Source organism: Gigantopelta aegis, chromosome 6 (assembly GCF_016097555.1).
Source record: "Gigantopelta aegis isolate Gae_Host chromosome 6, Gae_host_genome, whole genome shotgun sequence".
Taxonomy (NCBI): Eukaryota; Metazoa; Mollusca; class Gastropoda; order Neomphalida; family Peltospiridae; genus Gigantopelta; species Gigantopelta aegis.
The window spans coordinates 34,226,350-34,253,040 of NC_054704.1; the positions used below are offsets into that span (position 1 = coordinate 34,226,350).

Sequence of the window (26,691 nt, forward strand, 5' to 3'; positions counted from 1 at the left end):
AGTGGTTAGTTCTTGGTGAGAGAAAAGTCGGTGTAGTGGTCTTACACCTACCCACTGAGTTATTAAATTCACTCTGGGTGGCAGTCAGTACCGGGAGGCGAACCCAATACCTACCAGCTTTATAATCGATGGGTTAACCATTACATCACCAAGGCTGGTTATATGCTTAAATTCAGTTTTCATTTTATATACCCATCATTTTAACAGTGAAGAGAGATTATTGCTAATGAAAACAAATTAATTGTTTAACTTAACAACAGTGTAGTCAAAAAACAACAATTAAACTTTAAACAAGACCTTTTTTATACATGTATGATGAGCCCTAAAAAGAAAGCATGAAACACTTCTACTTGGTGTGTGCCCAGGACAGCATGCTTGAACCATAATTGAATATAAGCACGAAAATAAGTTGAAATGAAAGGAATGAATGTAAAAAAAAAATATACTCTTCAAAAGAAGAAACGCAAAACCACATTGTCGTAACATTTGGAGAATTGATTTAATTATTGAATGGTGAGTCCGATAATGACCAAATGTTGCAGGATTGTTCACAATTCACTCTAGTACATTGTGAGTAAGTGATAGGACACACCACCAAGGTCAAGGTCATCTGGAGTCAATACCTGGTGTGGCCTCCGCGTGTGTTGACAACTGCCTGGCACCGCCTGCCCATTGAAGCAACCAGAGTACGGATGACGTCCCGGGGGATGGTGGCCCACTCGGCCTGCAAGGCTGCTGCCAGCTCGGGCAGGGTCTGGGGCTGTGGTTGTCGCTGTCGGAGGCATCGGTCCAACTCGTCCCATAGATGCTCAATTGGGTTCAAATCCGGTGATATCGATGGCCAAGGAAGGACATTAATGTTGTTGTTCTGTAGGAAAGCCATTGTGAGACGTGCTGTGTGAGGCCTGGTGTTGTCATGTTGGAACACTGCGTTGGCGTTGGCCATAACTGGAACGATGTGTGGCCGGAGGATCTGGTCAATGTAGCCTTGTGCATTCAGGTTGCCCTGCACGTGGACTAGGTCAGTTCTGCCAGTGTGTGAGATGGCTGCCCACACCATGACACTACCCCCGCCGAATCTGTCCACTTCCTGCATGCAGTTTGCCGCATAACGTTCACCACGACGCCTATACACGCGACATCTTCCATCATGACGTCGGAGCAGAAATCGGGACTCATCACTGAACCACACCTGTCTCCATCGCAGTTGAGGCCATTGTCGATGAATCTGGCACCACTGCAGTCGGAGTCGACGGTGTTGTGGTGTTAAGATGACACCTCGAACCGGACGTCTGGCACGAATTCCTACCTCACGTAGGCGGTTCCGTACGGTCTGGTGGATGTCCTGCGCAAACCTGGTATTGCTGCGGCTGTGGAGGTGGCAGTAGTCAATCGTTCCCGAAGGTGGCGTACCCGGATGTAGCGGTCCTGCCCGGGGGTAGTGACCCGTGGTTGACCGGATCTAGGGAGGTCACGTGTTGATCCATGTTGCTGGTAACGGTCCCACAGTCTGGAGATGGTGCTTGGGGACACATGGAATGCCCTGGCAACGGCCGTTCTGGATTCGCCTGCGTCTAGTCGGCCGATGGCATTGTTTCTCTGTGGTTCACTGAGACGTGGCATGTCCTGGATTGTCAACTGTCGGCCAGATACAGAGGCTAGGCAAGCGAACACCCTGCACTTTTATACTGTCGGTGTTCATGTTGCACGTGCAGACAACGCACGTGCAGTGGTGACATGGTTTGCACGTGGCTGCGTTTTTGCGAATATTCACATTTTGGAACTTTATTGTACAGTAGCTGCGTTTTATCGAATGTAACCGTGGGAATGTGTTTGGGACATGCAATGACCTTATATTCACAAAGCATGAACCGGTAGGAAACATAAAATCGGAGTTATAACCCATTTGTACCCTTTTGCATTTCTTTTTTTGAAGAGTATATATTATATGTATACAATTATATAAATATACAATTTTAACATTAAGTTTTACAAAAACTAAAACATTTTTTGGAAATGAGTACTATTCTAGTACTGGTATGTTGTGTACATTTTATTTATCTTAAAGTCACAGATCCTAGCATATTTTTCACTATTATAGAACCATTTTTGATAATGAAAATGAGACTACTTAGATTTTATTGATAAGATTATCCATTTTTGTACATCCGAAGTGTTTCTGGTCATCCTGGAAATGCATTTTTCATACAGTATATTTAAAAACGAATGTGCCTCTGAGAAATATCTGTTATGGAGATAGACTTTTGTTTCATTATATTGTAACTTTATCCAAATGTGTTACCGGTTTGTAGATTAACCAGATTTAGTGTCCATTTTCACAGGTTGAAAGTAGTGTCGGTGACTTTAAGCTGTTATAAATATTCAGTGTTATCCCAGACTGTTTGTTAAACAGGTGTGCCGGTAAGGTGCCTCAGGGCTAGCCCTGCCACTCACCACATTCACCAGTTGCAATTTTTTTGTTTTAATTTGACGAACAAATTTCATGTAATAATTGGTCTTTTGTTTGAAAATAACTGTGATTTAGCATTTGGCGAAATGTTTTTCTCATCTAGCCCTGTCTTGTTTGATAGACTCTCCCAACTCTGTATTTGCTGATCCATGTAACACAACCTGGAGATACAGGTTGATTATGGGTGCGTTATAAAAGAGGGTAAGACACTGTGGGATGGGAAAAAACACCACATTGCCCTAGTGTTAGTGGACATGACACAAAGGTCATAGAGATTACACTGTGATTGGCTGCCTGGAATGGCTTACATTTCGTCCCTATTAACTGGCTGGTATGCATTTGTGGATAGAATGGAGAAGTTAATCTGTGGACAGAAATGGCACATTTGTGATAAACTCTAACCATGTAGATAGTTGGTACTAAATTCCTCGATATCTTTGCCATCTGGTGTTGAAGGCAAATGGACATTGTTTAATGAATCAGTGGGTAAATGGGAAGGTGTATAATGACAGAACAGTGTCTAGTTACTAGTCTCCTACCAGTGCAACTGGAAGGAGCTAAAGGCTTCATCTGTCAGTCCATCTATCCATCCATCTGTCAGTCCATCTATCCATCCATCTGTCAGTCCATCTATCCATCCATCTGTCCCACCAATAGCTTTCCGGATGTTATTTTCCCACATTGCCTCGAGATATTGAGCTGAACGTTTGTGTATAGCTTTAACATGTACTGTTATACATGTAGATCAAGTTTGACTTCTATGACGATTTACCCATTTTTGATAGAGTTATGGCCCTTGAACTTAGCAGATTCAAAAATTTGTTTTCCAGACTTTGTTTTGCAATTTTTTGTGTATAGCTTTATCACATACTGTTACAGATCAAGTTTAACTTTCATGACAATTTACCAATTTTTCACAGAGTTATGGCCCTTGAATTTAGGAGATATGAAAATTTGTTGGGCCCGGTATTGCTTTAGCAGTGCTCTCAGAATGCTTGTTTCTATCATAATATCTGGGCCCATATTTTCGAAACCATCTTAGCACTACGAAATCGTAAAACCACATGCCATAGTGACGTCATAGCTTACGATAGCTTTATGATTACATAGGCTAAGATGGCTTTGAAAATATGGGCCCTGGCTTTCAGTGAAAGTCGTAGAAAGTGAAGTGTACATGTGTTGGTGTTATGACTAATAAACTGTGTAGTCTTTATCACATGTGATTCATCATTGTTCTATCTCAGTCTAGTCCAGCCTCAATCCATGCAGGCTGATAATGCAGTACACATCATCTTGTAAACAACAAGGCCCATCCATGCAGGCTGATAATGCAGTACACATCATCTTGTAAACAACAAGGCCCATCCATGCAGGCTGATAATGCAGTACACATCATCTTGTAAACAACAAGGCCCATCCATGCAGTACCTACATTGTACATGTACTTTCTTAAACAGTAATAATTGACATTGCAGCTAAAGAAATTTACATTATAATTAAAAATTATGTGTTAATATAGTTAAAGGGATAATCGGGTCAATTATAAGCTTTATGTATTGGAAAGATGCATATACTCAGACCACCAACACATACTGACAGTTTAACAAATGAGAAATATATAATTTTAAAATTAATAAAAAACCTAACATGATTATTCCTGTTAACTGTGTCTTTTTGGCTGATGCCACATACTCCAGCTTGCGTATAAATTAATTACCTATCAGCCTTAAATTTACCTGTACCATACTAGTGGGAAATTAACACAATTGACAGATACTAAACGAAAGTCTAAATGTTAGATGCACAATGGTCACTGTTTAACCCAGGTTTGATCGTATATGTCAGCGCCCTCAATAGTTTAAGAAGTAGCAGGCTACAACAGTGATGATAGCAGGGGGCAAAGTGGGGGTCTGGGGGCCCTCCCCTAGAAACATTTAAAAAATCGAACCTCTGAGATGCATTAAAGAAAAAAAAGCACTTTTTTTTTTTACCATCAACGAAAAGTAGGCGGCGGCAAAAGCTGTTTCAGGCGGCGATTTGCCGCCGGAGACCGGGTACTTTTGAGGGCTCTGATATGTACCCATGTTTTGTCTAGTTCAAATGACTATTGGAATGTCAATATGACTGAAATTGTATCGTACTGTTCCTTCCTTGGATGTCTTCACCAGTAAATGTGAAATGGACCAATGCTATTTTGTATCCATGTGATATACTCTCGTCATGAATGTGATTGCATTAACCTGTTAGCCCAGGGAACAATATTTCACATCAACTATTATTCTGTTCATGTGTCGGTTACACAACTTTAAATTTACACAAACTGCCAGTCGGTTATGTAGTGAATCATTACACCTTCTTAAATTAAAAGTTGCAAAATTTAAAAGATAATTAATTCTTATACAAAATGTTTAGGTTACTGACTGAGTTATGCAAATAAACTTCTGTAACTGAAATATTTATTACCTAGATAAAAATCAGATGAAATATTGTCTCTAGCAATCAGATGATATGTCATTTGAACCTAAGATAACATTGGCTTTGGTCACATCTACTGATGGAGAGCTGAAATAAGAGTTTGTGACAGTAAGATTTGATCTGAATCAAGTTGATTGGAATGTATGTTACACTGGTATGTGTTGGGTATTAAATATTCTAACTGCATGTTTGTCTGTCATGTGGTACAGGTGTGACGGGCGGCAATCTTGTGATATGATGGCAAGCAACTATGTCTTTGAAGATCCTTGTCCTGGAACATCCAAATATGCTGAAGTCAAGTATTTCTGTAAAGATGGTAAGAAAGTGATGGACTAGAAAACTTTTTTATTTGCATAAATTACCAATAAATGCCAATGGTCTATACCCAACATGCTCTTCTTGTCCTCAGATTTGGTAGCCTGTTCTCCCTTGCTCTTGCCAGTTTGAGTGTGCAAGACCCTTCTGTTCACTTCCCAAACCTCCTTGTATCTTGGATGAAAGAAATGACCCATGTCAGAACCTGCTCCCAAGATAGGCTTGCATTACAACAGCTTGCTCTGAATGTGCACATTAAATCATTTCCATGTCCAAATGGTCTTATTACCTTTTTATATGCCTATATTTTAATATACGGAACATTTTACTTGTATACAGTTTTAATATGTTAGATCATAATGTAATATCTGTAGTTTAAAATGTGCTGGGGTGTCATTATTCCTTTCTTTTTGTTTGAAAACTAATTGTCTAATGGCTTAAAGTGACTGGCTGACTGACACGAGGGTCTGTACCTTTAAAAATATGTTTCTTTGTTTGAAAACTAATTGTCTAATGGCTTAAAGTGACTGGCTGACTGACACGAGGGTCTGTACCTTTAAAAATATGTTTCTTTGTTTGAAAACTAATTGTCTAATGGCTTAAAGTGACTGGCTGACTGACACGAGGGTCTGTACCTTTAAAAATATGTTTCTTTGTTTGAAAACTAATTGTCTAATGGCTTAAAGTGACTGGCTGACTGACACGAGGGTCTGTACCTTTAAAAATATGTTTCTTTGTTTGAAAACTAATTGTCTAATGGCTTAAAGTGACTGGCTGACTGACACGAGGGTCTGTACCTTTAAAAATATGTTTCTTTGTTTGAAAACTAATTGTCTAATGGCTTAAAGTGACTGGCTGACTGACACGAGGGTCTGTACCTTTAAAAATATGTTTCTTTGTTTGTAGAAGGGGGTAGGATGTAGCCCAGCACTGAGGTACTCACTTGATGTGTGCTTGGTTTGACATCAGTCCCAGTTGGTAGACCCATTGGGCTATTTCTCATTCCAGCCAGTGCACTACGACTGGTACATGTATATCAAAAACTATGGTATGTGCTATCCTGTCTGTGGGATGGTGTATATAAAAGATCCCTTGCTACTAATGGAAAAATATAGCAGGTTTTCTCTCTGACTATATGTAAAAATTACCAATGTCTGATGTCCAATAGCCGATGATAAACAAATCAATGTTCTCTAGTAGTGTTGTTAAACAAAACAAACTTTTTATTTTTGTTTGCAGAAAGACCTCCAACAACATATCGTCTACCTACAGAACCAACTACTACAACAAGTAAGAGAATAAATTAAATATATACCTTTCAACTTCACCATTTTCATTTTATTAAAGAAAAATGGCCAGTAAAAAGTAAAAATTACTTTCATGATTGGCATGTATAGGAAATGAGCAACAATAGTTTGCTTTGTATGTGTATGTATTTGTAGAAAAAATTATATACAGCAGTAAATAGTTTAGGTAATTTAATGAATGTTTAAGATGAAAGTAAATAAGGCATGTGGTACATATCTATTGATTTAAATAAATTACATGTACACAGTCACCTGAATATTCTTCCAAACTATCTTTTATAGAATAAAATAAGCCATAGATGTATTAAGCAGACATCTGACATGAGAGGCCACAGCTATAGCTATTGATTTATTTAGATTTTGAATCATATGTAATAAGTGGATATATGTATAATGATGAGTGAGCAAATAATTGGATTTACATGTGGAGAACATTATTTTTCTGTGGAAATAAATTACCTCTCTTGTTTAAATGTAGTGACAGATCATGTCACTGCATCAGTAAAGTCCTTGCTCAAATATGTTTATTTTAGTAGTATAATATCACGTATTTAGGTTAGTAAAACTAAAACTATGCATGAACGTACTCTGTTAAAAAACCCCAACTAAAATGTATCTATAGAATATTTAACATAGAAATATTTTTGTAAGTATATATTTTTAACTGTTTATTTTTATGTGTACTAAATTGTTGTAAACACTGATTTCAGCTACATATTATAATGTATTCTCATGGTTATAAAACTGATCTCAGCTACATATTGTAATGTCTTCTCATGGTTATAAAACTGATCTCAGCTACATATTGTAATTTCTTCTCATGGTTATAAAACTGATCTCAGCTACATATTGTAATGTCTTCTCATGGTTATAAAACTGATCTCAGCTACATATTGTAATGTCTTCTCATGGTTATAAAACTGATCTCAGCTACATATTGTAATCTATTCTCATGGTTATAAAACTGATCTCAGCTACATATTGTAATCTATTCTCATGGTTATAAAACTGATCTCAGCTACATATTGTAATCTATTCTCATGGTTATAAAACTGATCTCAGCTACATATTGTAATATCTTATCATGGTTATAAAACTGATCTCAGCTACATATTGTAATCTATTCTCATGGTTATAAAACTGATCTTAGCTACATATTGTAATGTATTCTCATGGTTATAAAACTGATCTCAAGCATGTTATTAGGATTCCTTGTAGAAGCAATGCTCAGGTCACTCTTTCTACTCTCATCATGGCATAATTCTTAGATTACTTCTTGTATGACATTTGGCAGATTATGATTAAAAAGCCAAACCCAGGTATATTGAAAAGGAACAAACAGGGCTGATATTGTTATTAACAGCAAAATAAACTTAAGTCAAACTTAAAATGTAATAATGGCCATACAAAATAATACAGTGTGAGTCAAAACCATGTTTGATAACAATCAATTTGTGATTATTTTCCTAACATGTTAAATTACAGTGTGTGCTTTTGTCCGTTTCAGCAGTACCTACTACACGTACTACAACCACCACACCTACTACAACTACCACACCTACTACAACTACCACACCTACTACAACTACCACATCTACTACAACTACTGCATCTACTACAACCACCACAAAACCACCAACATCAACAACAACAACAACAACAACATCCACAACTGCATCCACCACCACAAGCACTCTCACATCATCACCGACAACACTGCTTTCAACATCTCCCATCCCAAAACACACCTTTAATCCCACTCCTGCCACCAAAATGGCTGTTTCCACTGCCACTTCCATCAAGCATACAATATCGCCCACCAGTAAGTTATGCCATATTTCTGCTTTATTTTGGCATGCTTATTTGCTGTTTTCTCTGTTATTTTGAAAATGATTTCTTATGTGGCATCTTTATGTATTACCATTGCTGTTTTAAATTTAAAAAAATAATTCTAATAACACCAATGTTGGTTATTTTTTTGTAAAAATTAAGATGCAGTAATATTTGAAGTATATATTTTATTTTCTATAAATCCAGAACAATGATACTCAATTAAGTATTGGCCCCTGTACTAGAGCACTATATAGTGGCAGTGATCCAAACAACGTTGGAATCAAGCCATATCTGCATATCCATATGTGTTTATCATACATGTAACTTCTTTTCCAATCACTTTTGTGCAGACATACTGGTATGGAATATGCTAATGACAGATTTGTAATTGTCAAGTATATTGCGGCTTCTACACATGTACTGATGAGTAGATTAACAAACATCATCATATTGTCAAAAAGACCTTCCTTTCATGGGTAAAGTGCATTTAAGCAACTGGATTAAAAAAAAGTTTCTGATGTTTTGTTAAAAGGTGACTTATAGTGAAAGGTTTGACTGAATTCACGAGATATTAGTAATCTACTTCAAAATGTTTGATAGAATTTAATTAATCATTTATTTCCAATAGTTTTGCTATATGTGATTTATATACATATATAAAACCTAACCATTAAGAGACATAAAACTACATTTAATGAAATTAAGTGAAAATCCAAAAGATAATTTATAACCAAGTTGCCACATAAGAAATGCTTCAGTTCAGTGTTCGTTCTTTTTGCATCTTTCATGTTGTTTTGCTTTGCTTTTATGCTTTATATTTTATGTTTTTACTCACTGACCTTTACAAATGCATGAACATCTAGTGCTACTGCACACACTTTAGCATGCACTCTAAATACAATCTTGAAAATAATTGCACAAAACATTCATAATAATTCAATATTGTGAAATTTGTTTTCAAATAACTGAATTATTCAACTAGCCCATATGCAATTACATGTATGTTTAATCAGTTACTTTTAACCGAATATGTTATGTTTGTGAAATAATTTTCATTTTTGTTTGTTTTTTTGTTCAGTTGTTTCATTATCTAAACCTAACAGATATGGGAATGAATTCATCTTGATTCTAGGTTATTGTCTACATTAGACTGAGTGATGTAGATATATGTGGATAATGAGTTTGGGGTGTGATATATCATTGGACTTATCCCCATTAGGTGACCCATTTTTTTCTATTCCAACTAGTGTTCCATAACAGACATATGAAAAAGGATTTAGGAGTTTTTAAATATAAAATAGTAGGTTCATTTTTGACATCATATCTCAAAGACATTGGTATGTCCTGTTTTGTCTATGTCAAAATATACAAAAGATCCTTTAAATGCTATTTGATAGGAGCATATAGAATTGCTAAATGTATTGGTGACGGTAGATGGAAGTGAAGTGTAGTGAGGAGATGGGTATAAATACAGCATCCTTGTGGTGGCTGTGGTCACTGTGACATATGTGTGGTTCTGTAGAGAACAGGATTTAGCTTACATGAATGTTATCAATATTAGAGCCCATGTACATTAACTAGCAGATGTCCTGTTGTCAGTAGTATGTGCCATATAAGTGTATAAATAGCCAAATAAAAATAACAATTTTATACAACAAACTAAAATTAAAATCACAATGACTATTGGATTTTGCTTATTTTTATATTAAAATATAACTAATTGAATATTAAAAAATAATAGAAAGTTTACACATCAAACTAAACATATTGATACATAGAAATATAACTAATTCAGATAGAAAGTGACAGAACCAATTCAGATTTCTATTTTGATAAATTTACGGTACTCCAATTGTAAATGTTTTGCTGTTTCTGTGAATACTTGGATACCCTTACTCTCTTGAAAAAGTGTTCTACAAACATTTTACTAGGAATTGGACAAACATCAGTGATAAAAACACTTTACATTTTTACTGGTGTCTATGCTTTGTGACATCAAAGTTGATATTCATTGAAATAAAAAGTATTTCATATCCAGGATCTAGCAGTTGTAGAAACATCACATTACTAATGACGTAATCACTATAGTCAAACCTAACTTTATATAGTATTACAGGCTCTTCATGAAATCGTCACATACGAGTGGGGTACCAGAGGCAATTGTTTATAATAATGTAAACTTTAACAATTTGGCAATATTTGTGGAATAATGAAAACTTTAACAATTTGGCAGTATTTGTGGAATAATGTAAACTTTAATAATTTGGCAATATTTGTGGAATAATGTAAGCTTTAACAATTTGGCAATATTTGTGGAATAATACAAATCTAGCTCTTGGTTGTCAGAACATTTCGCCATATAACCCACAGTTATTTTTCCACAAAATATCAAATATATTAAATTATTTAGCAAAATTAAAATAAAATTGTCCAATTGTTTTTAAAATTTGTAATTGATGAATTTGATGAGTCCCAGAGCAAGCATTAGTATTTTCAGCAAACCCATCACTCTATAATACCGTAATAAACCAGGTGCCTCCTACCCCCACTGGTGATAATTTCTAACATATACACAATATATCTCATGGGTTGATCTGCTTAGTATTATGTTTCCTCATTGTGTATAGTATAGTATAGTATATAAGCGGTGTAGTATATTGTTTCCTCATACATAAACCTTTGCGTAACATATCACCTGCTTGTATTTCTGAACAATAATATATAGTGTATTATAAGCCAATCTAGCATATGTATTATCAAATACATGTATATAAGCAATTTGTACTAAGAAAACTCAAAACATGATAAGACAAAGGGAAATAACTCTGCTAAGCAGATCTGGAGTTGTATGAGAAAGGGGTTAACTGAGGATGTTGTGAAATGTGAGTGAATCTTTTTGTTTGTAACTGGCATGACAGAATGAATTTGATATATGTGCCCTACATAAATAAAATTGCACCTTGAAAATACATGCTATTAAGAAGAACCTATTTGATATATTAACATTATAATGTCGACTACATGATCCATACAAGTACATGTCCGATTTATGAAACTGATTTTACTTTTACAACTTTTTTCTCCTTTTTATATCATATTATGTATATACCAGTGGCATTTATCTGTGTGAATGTATTTTAAAGAAACTCTTGTGGCATATCTTGACTGAGTAAAATTAATAGTCATTTTATTTGATACATTGGAAAAGACAATCTGAATTTTCGAAAACATTAAAAATAATATGTAATAATTTGTCTCTCGATTTCTTTCTGGGATATTTGTTTTATAGATAATTAGATGAGATTATGTTATTATAAATGTGCTCTCTTTATTGCAGAACACATTGAAAAGGATACCACTACAGAGGCACCAACAAGTTCTACATCCACCAGCAAACCAAGAACAACTACTCTCAAACCAAGGAAAACAACTCTGAAATCAAGCAGCACAACCTTGAAAGCAAGAAAGACGACTCTGAAGCCATTTTTCAGTACGAAGGACCCGGGCTTGGCTCCTTACAAGTTACGATCATGTATAGCTACGTATGTGGATGGTGTGTATTGGCCAAACACAGCTGTACGAAGCATAGCACAGCAGCCCTGCCCAGATAAACTTAAAGGTATTATTTCATAGGTTTATTTCAAATACAGAACCGTTGTAAAAATATTACAGATATGTCATTTAATACTGTGTAGTAGCTATTATATATCATATATATTTGGAATGCTTAATAAGTAATATAACTTCTGCAAGACTACATGATCACATAAAATGTCATAGGAATGATCATTTCATTCATTTGCTGTTTACACGACTTCCAAAATAAACAAATGACCAATTAATTACTGAGTACTTCATTAGGTTTTAAACTTGACGTACTATGCACCTTATACTTAGGTTGAACATTTTGTAACCAGAATTATGATTATGAGAGCTTTTGTTTTACAGTGCCTGCATTTTGTCTTTTCCATCCAGTAATGTACTCCTGGTACATCATTGAAGGCCATGGTATGCCTTATCCTGCACTGGTTTTAGTGGTTATGCCACTTGAGAGTCAGAGCATACAGTGATAGTAGTGTATTAGTGGTGGTGTTAGCGGGTGTCATTATACATTCCTGTATCTTTTACCTTTCTGTGTGCTGTTTGTGAAAACTAAATGAGAGACCTATTGTTGTTGTTTTCAGGAACGGCCCACTGGCTGTGCAGCACGAGGGGGTGGAGGGGAAGTCCCGACCTCAGTGACTGTGTGTCACCTTGGGTGGAGCAGCTAGACAAGAAGATAGATGACCAGGTAAGTTAATTACAAGGTTTCACCTTTAACAAAAATATCTTATATCACCAGGTAAGTTAATTACAAGGTTTCAGCTCCAACAAAAATATCTTGTATCACCAGGTAAATTAATTACAAGGTTTCACCTTTAACAGAAATATCATATCACCAGGTAAATTAATTCTCACGGTTTCAGTGATAATAAAAATATTTATCTTACTAGCTAAATTATGTTGTTAGCAGAAACAAAAATGATAACTGTTTGTCAGCTGGGTTTTTTTTAGTACTAAAAGATTTAAAATGAATAATATTTTTTCTAATATTTGTATTTTTATAAGTATTTGGGGCGGGATATAGGCCAGTGGTAAAGTGCTCGCTAGATATGTAGTCGGTTTTAGGCCATTAGACTATATCTCATTTCAACCATTGCACAACTGATATAAGAAAGGCCATGGAATGTGCTATCCTGTCTGTAGCAGGTTTCCTCTCTAAGACTAATTATTAAAATTACCAAATGTTTGACATCCAATAACTGATGATTAATAAATCAATGTCTCTATTTTGTATTTATTGTATAAATATTTGAATATTTCTTTCATTAAATTTGTACTTGTACTACCAACACAACATATCTGAAGAATGGGTGCATGTAGTGGTCTGACAACTCCGCAATGGGCTGAACAATTACTTAGGTTGGAGTCTGTACTGGGATTTGAACTCTCTACCTGCCAACTTTTAATCCAGTAGAGCATAACCATTGTTCCATCAAGGCCAATTAGCCACTAGTCTCTGAAAGCCACTTTTCAGCATCTCGGATAGCTGCTTAACCGATTCTTGCTTATAGTCTGTCCCACGGGGAATCCCTTTTTTCATACTATGGAATTTACTACAAGTTATTTTTTTCTAAGCAGATTGTTTTCAAAATTGCACACAAAAATAGTGTTTTTTTTTGTTATTTCCAAAACACTTTTACTTTTCTTCCAAACTGAAATTATTTACAAAACATTTTTGTAGGAAGATGGGATGAACTATAGTCTTTAATTTTGATTGAAACAATCCCAACGGTATTAACTAGTTTTGAGTCACAACATGAAGAAGTGCATACCAATTGCTCACTTAGTTTCCTACACAATTTGACTTACAGTTGCTAGGTTGCGTATGCATAAGATTTGAAAATAGTTTTTTTATTTGTTATTTCCAAATCACTTTTCCTTTTCTTCTGGTGTCAGACCAAACTGAAATTACTTACAAAACAAACATTTTTATAGGAGGATGAGACAGACTATAGTCTTTAATTTTGATTGAAATAATCCCATCAATGTTAACTATTTCTGAGTCAGTGCATGAAGACGTGCATAACAATCACCCACTGAGTTTCCTACCCACTTTGACTTACAGTTGCAGGGTGGCGTGTCGGATGGCAGCGCCATGGAGATTCTCGAGAACTTGACGGACGTGACGTCGGTGAAGACAGGTGATCTGAAGCGCACCACCATCAAGCTGCTGCCCAAGTTGCTGCAGGTGCTGCAGAAGGATATGGCCCAGCCCATGCCACCAAACATAAAGAGGAAGAAAGTGAAAATATTCACCAAGGTCCGTACTAAATATAGTGGTTTTATATTATTATAGAGATATTAAATGGACTAAATGGGTATACATAACTATTAATATATGATTATTATAAGGACTGTCCTGAGTTTGCAGATGTTTCTGACTAACGAAGCCTTTTTGGCCACTAAAATTACATATTCAATACATTTTCTTAGAATACCTGTGTCTGTATTTCTGATGTGTTTGCCACAGTCATCGTTGATTTTCTTCTTGATACATGTATATATATTTTTTGTAGGCCTACCTACAAAATTATTGGAAAGTAAAATCTGGTTTGGACTATTACAAACATTATCCTGGACTTCTGGAATTTTTATAAAATCAATTAGCCATGGGATCAGTGATTTTTTTAAATGTACTAGCCACAATTAAAAATTCACTAGCCCAACTTTATTTTAAGTCAACACAATTTTAGTAAATAATAATAAGAATGGAATATATCACCTAAAGAGGGAGGTTAAAAACACTAACATTATGGTTTGGGGGTGGGCAGGATAGTAATATTTACAAAATAGACTAACATGTAACTGCAACCTTTGAAAACAAATTCACTAGCTGTCGGGCATGGCAATAGTAGTTATTTACTAGCCAACATTGAATATCACTGGCCATGGGAGTAGGGCTACCATAATCTAGACGCTCTAACTATGACAACAAACATCTAGTTTACACAGATACTGATATTATTATAAACAGGAAAATATCTTTAATTTGTACTTTTAGTCATCAAAAAGGATCTGTTAGTCATAAATAAAATATTACAGTGCCAACAAACATGGACAGTCTCTTTAAGGGTGTATACTACCAAATCAAATCCCATAGACGACAATAGTAACATATGCGGCTAAAACTCCTACCTGCAACGTATCAACCGACATAAACGCCACGGATATAAATACTACCACCCCTTACACTTAAAGTGAATCAGAAAAAAATGGGGGTCAAGCTGCTCGTTTCTGAGATAACGGGTAGTGTCTATGACTACCCTAGTTTCGCACAAAATTCGGGTACTTTTTTTTTACAGGTACCCCATACATGTTTCAAGCACAAGGCTACTTGACACATTGGTACTAGATGAAATAAAATTGCACATTTATTTTACCCAGATGAAACTATTATTTTTTACAACCTTGTGGTGGTCACTTTTCTATCAAAAGTTGGGTGCACCTCGAACTTTGACCCAGCCGGAAGTTATTTGGTATAGTACTACCTTAAGTGAGATATTAAATAAACAAGGTTTGTATTTACTAATATTATTTAATTGAGATATTAAGTAAACAAGATTGGAATATGTATGAATATTTAGATATTAAATGAACAAGGTGAGTATATATGAATACTACTTGAGATTTTTAATGAGCAGTACTGATTATTGTGTGATTATTATTTCCAAAATCAGTAAATGCTCATATGGAACCTTGAATTCAATGAAAGTCTTAAATTCATGAAAGGATATTACATGTATTATGGTCTTTAATAAATTATTAATTAAATTAAAATTTATTGAACATTTATCTATTAATTTAGTACAAATACAAATACAAATAGTACAAATCAGCAAATCAGCAAATTGCTCAAAATCATAAAATGTATTTGTATGCTATTAAATTCTTGGTTTTAACAGTGAGTTGTAATCTATAGTTTACAGCATTCTGTTTGAACATAATCTTCATATAGATGCTTATCACTTTTACCTGTTTATTAATTTCTTCAGTCAGATGTGTGTCATAATAAGTATACTGCACAAAATATCACATATTATGTATGATATTCTGTTACTTCCAGTCATTCCTAAAGACAAGTAGTAACCTGCTGGCAAAGAAACAAAAGACGTCGTGGCGCGACCTACAGTCTGCTGACCGGATACAAGCCGCCACGTCGCTGATGGTCAGTGTGGAAATGTCAGCATACAGCATTGCCAGCACTGTGGAGGTCGGCACAACCGACACCATCACCAATGACAATATCAGTGAGTTACATGTAGCAGTATTAGCGACTTGTCATTCTTCATGTGTTTGTTCGTTCGTTCATTCGTTTGTTCGTTTGTTCATGTTGGTCTTAAAAAAAGTGCCATTATTTTTTAAAACAATATTTATAAATGCTTTGTTACACTGATTTTAATAAAAGGTTGGTCTCAAAATAACTATAACAATTACCAATGCTGCTTATTTGTGTATGCTTGTTCCCTATAATGCTTTTACTCAACAATTACATTGTTTTGTCAGTGGTGTAAGTGAGTGATACAGTCCAATTTTTACTGATATTATATTGGTTTTGTTTTTTCAGTGGTGGAGGTGAGTGTGATGAGCCCCACAGATGACCTTCAGGACATGACCTTCCCCTCTGAACAGAGCTCGGCATCCTCCTCTCACTGGGCTCAGTCTTCTGACACTATTACCATTCCCAAGGCGACACTGGCCACAAATGCCAAGCAAGGTAATTTGATCTACAGCAAAATTACCAAATGTTTGACATCCAATAATCAATGTGCTCTAGTGGTGTCATTAAATGTAACAAACTTTAAACTTGATGTACGTCAAAAATATTTGTTAATGTGCTATTTTATTAATGATTTGTTTTGTGTATATATATATATATATATATATATATATATATATATATATATATATATATATATATATATATATATATATATATATATATATATATACAAAACAAATCATTAATATATAATATTTTTGTTGTTTCAAATTTAGGATTATCATTAGCTTACACTGCAACCAAAAAATCTATTTTAGATTTTTCAATTAAATATTTAAGATAAAGAAAAAAGAGGCAGGGGCCATATATTGTTAGGTTTTCAGTGTGATACTTACGTATGTATGTCTGTTTGGCTATTTATCTGTTTGTTCATCTGTCAGATCATTACACAAAGGTAGAGGCATCATTATCCCTAAAACCTATTTCTAGTTTTCAGTTAATATTTATCACAACATTATCTACAGGTTACACAGCTTAACCCTTTGAACCCTGACCTCCCATTACATATGGGAAATGATACACTGGACCCCCAGTGTCTGGATCAGCCGAGTCGGCAATGAAATGTGTACCCATAGACATATCATTTGAAACATGTTCAGATTCACTTTCTGATTCAAAATCATCTGAATATTCATAGCTGTCATTGTCTAAGTCCTCACCTGAATCATCACTAGCTTCGATCAACTTTACAACTTCACTTGTACTAAATTTACGACTCATATTTATGCCCCAACGTAACAAAATCAACTTTTCTGTAGCTTTAGGAACCGGAACTCTAATATTCAATTTGTCAGCCATACGATAGATGTAAAAAAAATAGCTGATTGGCTGATCATTGCTAAGTGAGGAGCAAAACAAAACAAGACCACGTGAAAGCCGCTATACCGGCGCGTCGGGTCTCCGACACACGTGTCTTCAAGCCGCTATACCGGCGCGTCGGGTCTCTGACACACGTGTCTTCAAGCCGGTATACCGGCGCGTCGTGTCTCTGACACACGTGTCTTCAAGCCGCTATACCGGTGCGTCGGGTCTCCGACACACGTGTCTTCAAGCCGGTATACCGCCGCGTCGGGTCTCCGACACACGTGTCTTCAAGCCACTATACCGGCGCGTCGGGTCTCTGACACACGTGTCTTCAAGCCGGTATACCGGCGCGTCGTGTCTCCGACACACGTGTCTTCAAGCCGCTATACCGGCGCGTCGGGTCTCCGACACACGTGTCTTCAAGCCGCTATACCGGCGCGTCGGGTCTCCGACACACGTGTCTTCAAGCCGGTATACCGGCGCGTCGTGTCTCTGACACACGTGTCTTCAAGCCGCTATACCGGTGCGTCGGGTCTCCGACACACGTGTCTTCAAGCCGGTATACCGCCGCGTCGGGTCTCCGACACACGTGTCTTCAAGCCGCTATACCGGCGCGTCGGGTCTCCGACACACGTGTCTTCAAGCCGGTATAGCGGCGCGTCGTGTCTCCGACACACGTGTCTTCAAGCCGCTATACCGGTGCGTCGGGTCTCCGACACACGTGTCTTCAAGCCGGTATACCGGCACGTCGGGCTCAAGGGGTTAAGGTAAATATTGGATCACGGGTATATTACATATATGTGCTTTGTTAATTGTAATAATATTTTCACATTCTGTCATTTCAGGAGTAATAAAAGTAGTGTTTACGGTCTACACTAATATCAATCAGTACATGAACCCAAATCCACCATCCGAGTCCAGGGCAACAGAAAGGGACATCACTCTAGTTAACGAGAAGGCCTTCAAGACTGAACTGGTGGAAGAAGACACCAATGTTATTTCTCAGGACCCAGATAAGCAGGAGAAGAAAACTGTGGTGAACACCAACATCATTTCAGCATCCATCAATGGACAGCAGGATCTGGAACTTGAAGAGCCAGTGGAATTCACTCTGCAGCATCTCAAGGTGGGTGACATAAATTGTTGGGTTGCAGGGCTAGGTAGACTGATTCACATGGTCATGAAGTCTCAGATTGAATTCACTTTACAGCATCTACAAGTGAGTTACATGTATTGTAGATTTGGGTACATTGATTAGGAAGAAGGGGATCATACAACTCTAGAATAGTTGTAGAATGTTAGATGAAAACAACAAAATTGTAAAAACACTTATGTTTTAAAGAATATTCTGTAAAAGGGGTCCAGATCCAGAGTAGCAATAGCCAAGGAGAAAGATGAAATTAAAGGGGGAAGGTGAAAAGAAAGGAGAATGTTGTTAAAGGAGTTTTTACAATTTTAAAATTAAAACACACAAAGAACCATTTTTGAATGTCACCGACAAGCACACGAAGGGTTGGAGGAGTGAGTGGGAGAGCATCCTCAGCTTGTCATATTGAGTTCTGACCATAGTTTTCAAATGTTGATGTCTACAGGAGTATCATGAATATTAGACCTTGGATTTCCTTGCAATTTTTGTTCAGTCAGGTTATTACAGAAATGATAGTTATTTTTTATTACAATATTTAGTGCATTACTGACATATACAAAGATATATTTTTTTACTATATAATGGAAAAAAACATCTTTTAACAAATATTTATGTTTCATGGAATAATTTATATTTTTATTTTAGACTGAAAGAACATCCAATCCAGTCTGTTCATTCTGGGATGTCGATAGGAGGTAATTTAAAAAAGCATGCATAGAGTTGAGATTTGCTTGCTTCAGCACATTCTATTTGGGGGTTTTCTTATGTATACGAATATATGAAAAAATAAATAGTGATTGCTTAAAAAACATATTTATTTCTTATTTTGTTGATTGTTGAAATAATAAATAGAGGCTATCCGCGTGAAGTTTGCATCATTGACTAAAAATATTTCTTTTTCAGGCCTCGAACTTAAGAATTTGTTACAAAAGGCAATTTTGAAATGTTTTTGCCATAAGCAAAATTCTCAACAATGGCAATTTTGAGCCTTATTATGGCAATTTTAAATTCAACAGACAGCAATAATTTTTTTCTCAACCCCTGTCTTTTGAATTAATTAGTGTTTGGGTATTTCTACATGGAATGCCTTTTTTCATACTATGGAATTTACTACAAGTTGTTTATTTCTAAGCTGACTGATTTGTAAATTGCACATAAAAATAGTATTTATTTGTTATTTTCAAAACACTTTTACTTTTCTACTTATGTCAAACGAAACTGAAATTATTGACAGAAAACATTTTAATAGAATGATGGGATGGACTATCGGTCAGTACTTGTCTCACAGACAGAATTTTAATGTTTCAGCTTCTGATTAATTTATTGTTAAAGATAGTATTGATGCTTGATTGTACTGATGTCTAGTGATTACCTTTAACGATCATTTCTTGTAGCACAATGAGAGGAAAGTGGTCGAGTGACAGGTGTCGACTGACCAAGACAAACAAGACACACACAACCTGTCAGTGTGACCACTTGACCAGCTTCGCTGTTCTCATGGATGTTGTGGGATCCAAGGTTTGCAACTGTGGCATAGACTCTGACCTATATTTTTTTATCCCTTCATTTATATACTTTTCCCATTCCAACCAGAACTATAATTAATCTCAAGATACAGAATAGTTCTTGAAAATAAACATAGAAAGTTTAATAACGGTTTAACTTTTTTACATGAAGGAAGAAATTCATTATAAGATCTGTAGTCAATACACAACTCATAGATCACTAGGACTCATGCTTATAAAACGTTTTGTAAGTCCATACTTAATAAAGTCTCAACTGTTTTGACAGTTTGTATGATTTTACCATGTTGTTGATGTCATCAGAATTTGTGGCAGTCCAAGTCATGTGTTTTAAGTTTATAACCGTGAGGCCAGGACATGTGTAACTATGCATTTTCATAATATATGTATGTGTCATTATCACAGGAGTGTGTTTATTTTCCAGTTGTCACCTAGTCACCAGCTGTCTCTTCGTGTGATCACGTTTGTCGGCTGTATCGTGTCCATCGTCTGTTTGTTTCTGAGCTGGGTCACCTTCATAGCTTTCAAGTAAGTCACCTGTCTAATACTTTGACATGCTTAGGTCCCCTCTTGACTCCAAGATCTCACTTGCCAGAAACACGACATTGTGTTCAAGTATGAAACATAAGAGTGCTGAATTTACAAAGTCTATTTTTCTTACATGCAGGTTGTGTTTAAGCATTGTAAATGTATATAATTACACAAGTGAAGATATGAACAGGCTTTGTAAATTCGGCTGAGATTGTTTGTCATGAATGATTCAAGTCTTGTTACAGTGAGAATACTGTTATATAATTCAGTGGTAGGGGGCTTTCAATAGACTCATCATTTGTATCCCATACTAATTGATATATCAAAGATCATGGTGCATGATATCCTATCTAATAACTGTATTTTAAAATATGTTGAGGTTTTAAACAAATAAGTACAGGTTAGATATAGAGCACATTACTATAATTTTTATTAAGGGTATTTTTTTATTGTTGCTGAAATGGGCCAAAGAGAACAATATAATAAGTGTTCAAATGCCTGAGTCACAATCAATAAATAATTTTGTATTTGAACAGAAACCTGCAGTGTGATAGACTAACCATTCACAAACATCTTGTGTTCAGTCTGATGTTAGCGGAGATTATCTTCCTAGCTGGCATAGGACAGACAGAAAACCAGGTAACTAAAACTCTTTGATTTCATTTCTACTGTGTGATAGACTAACCATTCACAAACATCTTGTGTTCAGTCTGATATTAGCGGAGATTATCTTCCTAGCTGGCATAGGACAGACAGAAAACCAGGTAACTAAAACTCTTTGATTTCATTTCTACTGTGTGATAGAAACATTCACAAACATCTTGTGTTCAGTCTGATATTAGCGGAGATTATCTTCCTAGCTGGCATAGGACAGACAGAAAACCAGGTAACTAAAACTCTTTGATTTCATTTCTACTGTGTGATAGACTAACCATTCACAAACATCTTGTGTTCAGTCTGATGTTAGCGGAGATTATCTTCCTAGCTGGCATAGGACAGACAAAAAACCAGGTAACTAACACTCTTTGATTTCATTTCTACTGTAAGCCATAGCACTAGTAGTACATTTTAAATTATTCATCAATCCCATTATTATGATTGGTTAAATTTATCTAATTTAATTTTTATAATTTTATAAAACTATGTGGGTCATTACAAACAAAATTTAAAAAGTCAAAAGTAAGATATATGGAAATGTAAAAAGGTATTAGCCTTATAAGTCTTAGAATGATTTGTAATTGTTGAAGCAGTCTAGTTGGTACCTCACTGTAGTGTCTTGTAATCAAGTGGTGGTTGATAAGACTTGGCATGACAATAGACCAGGGTTTTTATATATATTGTAGATCGTGAAATTAATGCGAGTGACGGTCGGCAGACTAAAATGCAACATGAAACTAATGCGAGTGGCCTCCCTTTGAAATATTACTTTTCTAACAACACACGTCTGTGTACTTTTCGGTTAAATTCAAGTGAGATCAACTCGCTAACGTGTCTGTGTACACACCAGTTAACCTGTTTAGTCCCTAGTGTTTTTTGTGAGATCAACTCAAAGCATATTTTTGCAATAATTACATAACGTGTATAATTACCTAAATCTGGCTAAACATTAGCATACATCTACCATTACAACTGTATCCTCCTTATCTGTTAACGGCAATTAAAAAGTCATAATGAAAGAACAATTCACAAAGTGGTGTGCCGACAAAGTTACAGCGAACTAGAATAGTAAAAACAAAGAAACAGTCAGCCTCAGGATTAACATGCTAAAACCGATTCATGCACGATGAATCGTGTTGGCTTTTGACCGGGTGGCCACAGACCCAATAATCGTCACATGTGGCTGGCAGCTTGCTAGACTATTTGACAATTAGTCTGTCTCGCCAACAATGAATTGTTTTTCAGTTGTGTTATTAGAATATTAAAATATTAGATATATATTATAATTTTAATCTTTGTTGTTTTTGTTTTTTAATAACGTAGGACACATAGACAAAACATAGAAATAAATGTGTGATATTATTAATGCGAATAACACTAACTCATATTTTTCGCATTAATATTATGATCACATTAATTTCAGGATCTACAGTATTACACACAACCCTTGAAAATTAGAACATTTTACAACGGCAGCCAAGTGACATTGGAAACTAATTTTACCATTACATTAAGACTGCAATTAAAAAACAGTGTGCTTATTGCAAACAGACCTATATGGTCTTCTGAAGTGATACAGAATATCTTTGAACATGACATTTCATTAAAATAAAAGTTAAAAAAATAAACAGAATAGACTAGTTTTATTTAACTCCCATATTGTGATGCTGAAAAAATTTAATATTGTTTGACCTTTTTGGTAAATCTATTGGGCTAGAAATGACAAATTGTTTTGAATATCCAGGTACCTTACTTATGATAAAAATTAAATATTTTTACGTTGTATTCTTTGGTGAGATGGGACATATCATCAAAACAATTCTTTATATATGCTGGCCAAAATGATGAACCCTCCTTTAATGAAATTAACTTTTCCTTCCCAGGTATTCTGCTCCATCATAGCCGGAGTGCTTCACTTCTTGTTCATGGTGGCCTTTGCCTGGATGTGTCTCGAAGGAATACAACTCTACGTGATGCTCATCGAGGTCTTTGAGAAAGCCAGATCAAGAGTGCTGTGGTATTATACCTTCGGATATGGTGAGCGGTAGTTTATTTCATGGTAACCCATATAATTCTCTAAGACCAAGACAAAAAAAGGTTGTTTATCTCTTGTGCTCTTGATCATGTAGTTATCTAGCTTATTCTTGATATCTAATGACCAGTGATTTAATGCATGCTTGTGGATGTTGTTAACCAGTCATTCCCTTGTTTTCTGTTTCAGGCATTCCCACAGTGATAGTGGTGGTATCGGCTGCTGTATATCATGAAGGTTATGGCAGTGAAATTCAGTAAGTAGTTTTTGTCCACCTGAATTAATTTTGCTTGTCAATATCCACATCTCAATCCATCTATGTGACATACCTGCAATTTATAAGCTTGGTAAGGCTACTTTAGAGAGTGTTCCATGGTCACACTAGGCACTAGCAAACATCTAGGTGCTGAGAATGTTGTCATTTGTTATCTGAGAGTCATTAGTGTCATCACTCTCAAGTACAAAATGTTTTGACTAGATAAAAATTTATATGTTTGACATAGCAGGCCCATTTAGGCTTATAGTGAGGCACAAAACGCCCGAGTTGCTTTGGGGGTGGTGGGGGGGGGGGTGGGGTGTTCTGGGGGCATATTGGAACACAAATAGTCACCGGGGGGGGGGGGGGGGGGGTGTTGACTGACCCTACCAATCCCCCATTGGCTACAGGCCTGCATAGCTCAGTGGTAAAGCACTCTTTTGGGTTATTTCCATTTGTATGTGTACAGATTGAATGTAGATATAACCTTTAATGTAATAAATACATTTTAAAGATATTTCCTTGTTTTTGGATTATTCTATAATAGACAAATAAAATAATATTTCAAGAAATTTGTTCTTAGTAATTATTATGGTAGATTAATCTTGACTATATTTTATTTTAGCTGTTGGCTGAGTACAGAGAGAAACTTTATCTGGAGTTTTGTGGGACCAGTTGTTGCAGTTATAACTGTGAGTTTATCATTGATTTGTCCTTACTATCATCAGTCAGAAATATGGTTTTACAACAGTGGAACCTGTAACATGACATAGTGATGACCTTGCTGCTGCATTTATAATGCCTATACTGAGGTTTGATCATCAATAAAATATTTTATGTTGAAAAAGATTTGTTTGACCATTTTTTAAAAGCTTTGTGTAAAACTAGGTTTACAAAGAAAAAATGGTTTACTATGAAAACAAATGACACATCTACATGTAAGATGCATCCAGGCTTGATGAATTCTAATCATATTTGAATCAGATTTTATTAAAATATTTTATTTATTTAATAACAAAAAAAAGCTTGAATAGTGTTGGGTATACTTGTACCACAGATCAAACTACTTTTCAGGTAAGTTCATAGCATTTCCAACACTGTGTAGGGCAACATGTGTTTTCAATCATTTGTTTAAAATGTTTAATATTGTTTTCTTTCTTCACCAGGTAAATGTGATAATGCTGTCCATTGCTATCTACATGATGTGCAAGCATGCCAACTCAGCCACTTCTATGAAGGACAAAACTAAATTTCAGAAGTTTAGGTGAGATTTAACAAACATGCAGTTTCATCATTCAAATAATAAATTTATCAGTTATGTCATTGTATTGGCATTGCAATTAAGATCTGTTGCAAACATTCCCTACTTCCCTACAACCATCCCTCATTAAGACAAACATAGTTAGAGTAAACTAAATACTGCATCTCTGAAATAAGTTATTTGTATTTTTTCCTACTACAGTGAAACCTGTCTAAACCAAACACTGAACAAACTGGAATCCTGTCAAGACCAGCCAAGTTTCATGATCCTAAATTCTAAAATGCGACCTTCTAAACAGCAGATCCTGTCTAAATTGGAAATATATTAGGTCCCCTGTGTGATCTGGTTTACAGAGTTGTCACTGTGTATTTTAAAAAAAAAGTATGATATTTTGGAAAAATATGTCAGCTCAACAGATTGGTCCAACTTTAGCCTACATGTACTACATGTACTGATACTATAACAGTACAATCTGCTTTGGTTCCAGAATTGAACAATGTGTATTTAATGTGTATGTTACGACTGCAATGTTTTCTTTGTTTGTGCTTACGTTGGATAATCAGCATGAGTCAGAGTTATGAAAGCAGTTTATCAGGGCTCGAGAAATCGCAGACTGTTGTCTTTACCTTTCCTCAACTACCGTAAGCCTCGTCATTGTCTTGCCTGTCTGTTGAAACCTTTTTGTTATTGAATTTTGTTTGGGTCAAACAACATTTTCTTTTTTGTTGTTAACTTAATGTAATTTCTTATTTTATTGTTTGGGTTTTTTCTTTTCTGTCCATTGTTTTCCTCATTAGTGTATTATGGTTTTGTGGTATTTGTTTTCAGGAATGATGCATTTGTGCATTGTGGTTATAATTGTTTTTGTTCAAAAGTTGTGTATTGTTGGTCACAAGTTAAAAACTTTTAAAAGACTTTTTGCAGTTAATCAGAGTCACTGTGTTTATCTATGACATCTAACATAAACAAAATATCATTGGAAAATCTCTGATTTAATAAAATATTGTAAAAGAGTGTACTTGTACGTATGTATCTTCATCATAGTTTTGAATTTTTCAAAGCAAACTTAACAGTTTTGTCACTCATTTTTATAAAAACATTTACATAACTTTAATATAAATTTCTCTATGATTTGTGGGTTTATTGTTAGCTAAAAATAGAATCTAGCTGAGTCATTTGCTTGTGATTTTGTTTTTCCTGTGGTGTTAGATCTGTGTTTGTTTACGGAATTAGGAAAAAAACTGTTGTAGTAAGTAAATATGGATATTCTCAAACAAACACATTTCATCATGAATAATACTACATGTATGTTAAATTATAATTTCATATGAGTTCACAGAAGAATTGATTTTTTAGTTTCCATTATTTAATATTATTATACAAATTTATATACGTGTTTAACATTAAATATTATATACAATTAGAACTATTTTTTCTTTCTTTCCTTTTTGCATCATTCTAGGGATGTGGTGTTTGCCAGTCTTTACCAAGAACAATCTTGGTGGAGAGAAAAGATGTGAGGCTGGATGTGTTAAATTTTGCATGATAAATCTGTTTTTACCACAGCCTAGTAAATGTGTATTGGTTACTGGGTTACAGTTCTAGAACTACCTATTATATGTGTATTGATTGCTGGTTACCGTTCTAGAACTGCCTATTATATGTGTATTGGTTACTGGTTAAAGTTCTAGAACAGC

General features: G+C 35.4%; 1 protein-coding gene across 1 annotated transcript in view; it reads left to right on the forward strand.

The window, feature by feature from the left end:
- Nucleotides 1–26,691, forward strand: part of LOC121375225 (adhesion G protein-coupled receptor L3-like) — a 90,062-nt gene that overhangs the window by 51,512 nt on the left and 11,859 nt on the right. The window contains exons 4-21 of the mRNA XM_041502543.1: nucleotides 5,155–5,261; nucleotides 6,500–6,550; nucleotides 8,075–8,389; nucleotides 11,738–12,019; nucleotides 12,585–12,691; nucleotides 14,069–14,263; nucleotides 16,067–16,250; nucleotides 16,568–16,717; nucleotides 18,433–18,713; nucleotides 19,380–19,429; nucleotides 20,129–20,252; nucleotides 20,682–20,785; nucleotides 21,325–21,427; nucleotides 23,329–23,482; nucleotides 23,667–23,733; nucleotides 24,359–24,425; nucleotides 24,900–24,997; nucleotides 25,558–25,635. Coding sequence (XP_041358477.1) covers nucleotides 5,155–5,261; nucleotides 6,500–6,550; nucleotides 8,075–8,389; nucleotides 11,738–12,019; nucleotides 12,585–12,691; nucleotides 14,069–14,263; nucleotides 16,067–16,250; nucleotides 16,568–16,717; nucleotides 18,433–18,713; nucleotides 19,380–19,429; nucleotides 20,129–20,252; nucleotides 20,682–20,785; nucleotides 21,325–21,427; nucleotides 23,329–23,482; nucleotides 23,667–23,733; nucleotides 24,359–24,425; nucleotides 24,900–24,997; nucleotides 25,558–25,635 — 2,517 coding nt within the window. The remainder of the gene's footprint in view (nucleotides 1–5,154; nucleotides 5,262–6,499; nucleotides 6,551–8,074; nucleotides 8,390–11,737; nucleotides 12,020–12,584; nucleotides 12,692–14,068; nucleotides 14,264–16,066; nucleotides 16,251–16,567; nucleotides 16,718–18,432; nucleotides 18,714–19,379; nucleotides 19,430–20,128; nucleotides 20,253–20,681; nucleotides 20,786–21,324; nucleotides 21,428–23,328; nucleotides 23,483–23,666; nucleotides 23,734–24,358; nucleotides 24,426–24,899; nucleotides 24,998–25,557; nucleotides 25,636–26,691) is intronic.